Source organism: Vitis vinifera, chromosome 5, assembly GCF_030704535.1.
Source record: "Vitis vinifera cultivar Pinot Noir 40024 chromosome 5, ASM3070453v1".
NCBI lineage: Eukaryota > Viridiplantae > Streptophyta > Magnoliopsida > Vitales > Vitaceae > Vitis > Vitis vinifera.
The window spans coordinates 19,474,845-19,477,923 of NC_081809.1; the positions used below are offsets into that span (position 1 = coordinate 19,474,845).

The 3,079-nt window shown below is 36.9% G+C and overlaps 1 protein-coding gene across 1 annotated transcript; it reads right to left on the reverse strand.

The window, feature by feature from the left end:
• Nucleotides 1-260: 260 nt before the first annotated feature.
• Nucleotides 261-611, reverse strand: LOC132253842 (uncharacterized). Its single transcript, XM_059737094.1, has one exon. The coding sequence runs from the start codon at nt 609-611 to the stop codon at nt 261-263; it is 351 nt and encodes a 116-aa protein (XP_059593077.1).
• Between the last annotated feature and the right edge of the window lie 2,468 nt (nt 612-3,079).

The window sequence follows — 3,079 nt, forward strand, 5'->3', positions numbered from 1 at the left end:
ATTATCATGTAACATATCCCATAATATTGAAGAACAACATACAATCACAATATATGTACACCAAACACTTCAAATCCAATAAATTACTCATTGCTTATAATCAATGAAACAGTAACGAAGATTACCAAACTATTTCATACTAATATAAAGTCGATCTTACATTATGAAGTTTAATAAAAAAAAACTTACAGCAATGGGTTGTTACATGTCGCACGATTATGCCCAGGCTAATTACAATGAGAACAATGAATTGTTTTTTTTTACATGAATTGAGACTCGATTCGACGTTTCCTAGGTCTTCCAGGAGGTCGCTTTGTGGTTGGAGGATTAAGAAAGGGATAAGTATGACCCAAGGCATCACGAACGGTTCCATCTTCATCAATCATTGGCATGTCATGCGTTACCAAAGTACGCATGCTTCCAGAGTATATCTTCTCTTGCAAATTGTACTTATACCAGTCATCAACATAATCAGATACATCAAACCCCATTCGCCGTATAGCTGCACAAGCATGATCACATGGGATTCCAGACATTTGCCATGCTTTACATGTGCAAGTTCGCTCCATTAAGTCCACTTCCAGGAATGCTTTTCCATTGGATACTTTCATCGAACTACCTAAGTGTAAATAAGTGATATAATTTTCACCTTTTCCAATGTTCAATGCAATCTTTTCTTCTGTTTTAGGACCAATACACCCATTCCATTTTACAAGTCCATTTTTATGCTTGACTAAAAGAGATCCTAACTTATCCATATGCTCGATGAAGAAAACACAAATGTTATGGTGTCGTTCATGTCTTAACCAAGAATTGAAAGACTCGGCCAAATTACTTGTCATCTTATCCCAACGCATCTTCTTAAATTTAGAGATTGCCCAATGTTGAGGGTTATTTTCTTCAACCCACTTCGCCAAATCATGATTAAATGTCCTTAAAGTATCCATTGCAACCTCATAATCACAATCTAACCTAACATAGGCGATAGAATCAAGCATTTGCAAAGCATTTTCCTTTCCTTTCCTCCCTTTAGTGTTTAGCTTTGTTAGAAAGCTACTGAAGTTTTCTTTAATGTGACGATAGCAATGTGCATGGTTTTCACTACCAAATACCTCTGAAACACTACGGATAATCCTTTTGTGCCTATCAGATATTATTATAACATCTCTTTCACCTATGACCATATTCAATTTCTCTAAAAACCAAAGTTAATCCTCGTAATTCTCAGAGCTAAATAAGCCATAAGCAAGTGGAAACATGTCATCGTCAGCATCATAGGAAGAAGCTGAAAATAAAGCACCCTTGTATGGCCCACTCATGTGGGATGAATCTATTGATATAATAGGCCGACATCCTAGTTGAAACCCATGAATTGACACTGAAAGGGCAACAAACAATTGCATAAAATGACCATCATCCGAACATCTATATTCAGCAATCGTCCCTGGATTTGTTTCAATAAGCCTTGTACATAACCAAGGTAACAACTTATATGAACATTGCAGCACACCATGAATTCGTTCTTTAGCCTTCTCTTTCAAGTTCCATGCTTGACAATAATTCAATTGCATTCCGTATTGTCGACGAAAGTCTTTACATATTTGACGGGGTAAGTAATCTGGATTTGAACGAATAACATCATCAATCATAGCTGTGGCTCGATTACAACGAACTACTGGTTCGGAAATTGACACATCTTCTAAAGAGTGGTTATGTTCATTTATAAATGTATGCACTTGAACTATTTTTGTTCTCCCAACAGCACGAGCAGTTACTTTCCAAGGGCATCCTTCAACAACACATATTACAGTCATATGCTTAAGACATGATTCGATGCCCAGCCGGGTCTTTTAATCAAAAACATTTATAAAACCTATGACCTTATACTGGCGTAGCAAAGCTACTATAGTATAGTAGTTCTAGGGTCGAACTCAGGGATGGGTTTTCACTTTATCAGTGACAGACTCTAAATTAGAAATTGATTCTAATGATTTCCTTTAGCACAAACTTGAAATTTAAAAGAAAATAAAATTGTTTTGAAAGTGGTGATTTAAACTAAACTCACATAGAACTAAGTAAAAAGTGTAAGAAAGAAAGTCTCCCGGAGCTGAAGGTTGCTAGGTTCAAGTGCCAGATGCAAAGTGGAAAATTCCGGATTTTTCTCCTCGCATTGGGGATTTAACCTATAGTTATTTCCCGAACCGGTATAGGTTTGACAATGAAGTTTTAATCCATAAAAAGTCACTAGAGATGGTAGTCAAGGTCCATTAATGGCTTAGATGGGCTATCACCTTGAATCACTTTCCAATGGCTCGTACATGATAACTAATGGACTGATATGGATCTAGCAATAAGCATCCACAGAGACCTTAAGCTTACCATGTATTGGCCATTCAAAGTGATTCAAAGGAATTTAAGGCAAAACCTTGGCTTTATAAACCATTTATGGACTCCAACTACCTGAATTTAATGCACGGAAACTTTCCATGTTTTAATCTGGACTTTTCACCTAGCTTCCTTTACTCCAAGAAACTAAATGTTTAGCCTCTCATCCTCTGGGAAAACATCCTCAGAGGGTGTTTGGCTTGCAAGGAAATAGAAAATAGAAGAGAGAAAAAGAAAACAAAAGAGATCTCTGTATTTCACTAAGTATCAAATTTACATCAGTTGGTCTCCTGGAGAAAGCTCCGAAGATCCTTTTCAGTGATTACAAGAGAATTTATATAGGAAGGTAATTTTACCCTTCCTTGGATACTTCCTAGCTAAGGAATTACATGAATGGTTGAATACAAGGAGAAAATGGAAATTTAGACACAAAAATATCAGAAGAAAAAGAGTCGGCAAAAATATCCAATTTTTGCACGCTGGAGTTCCAATTTCGCACCTTGATTTGAGGTGTGCGAAATTCTCGCACAGTGGACTGAGGAATTCGCACCTTGCACAGTGGTGTGCGAAATTGTCCCTCAGCTTGATGCAGTTGTCTTCCGAAGGCCATATCTTTCTCATTTCAGCTCCAAATCGTACATGGTTTGAACCGTTGGATTCTTGACTTTCTGAGCTTTGAAATGGTATATAGAAT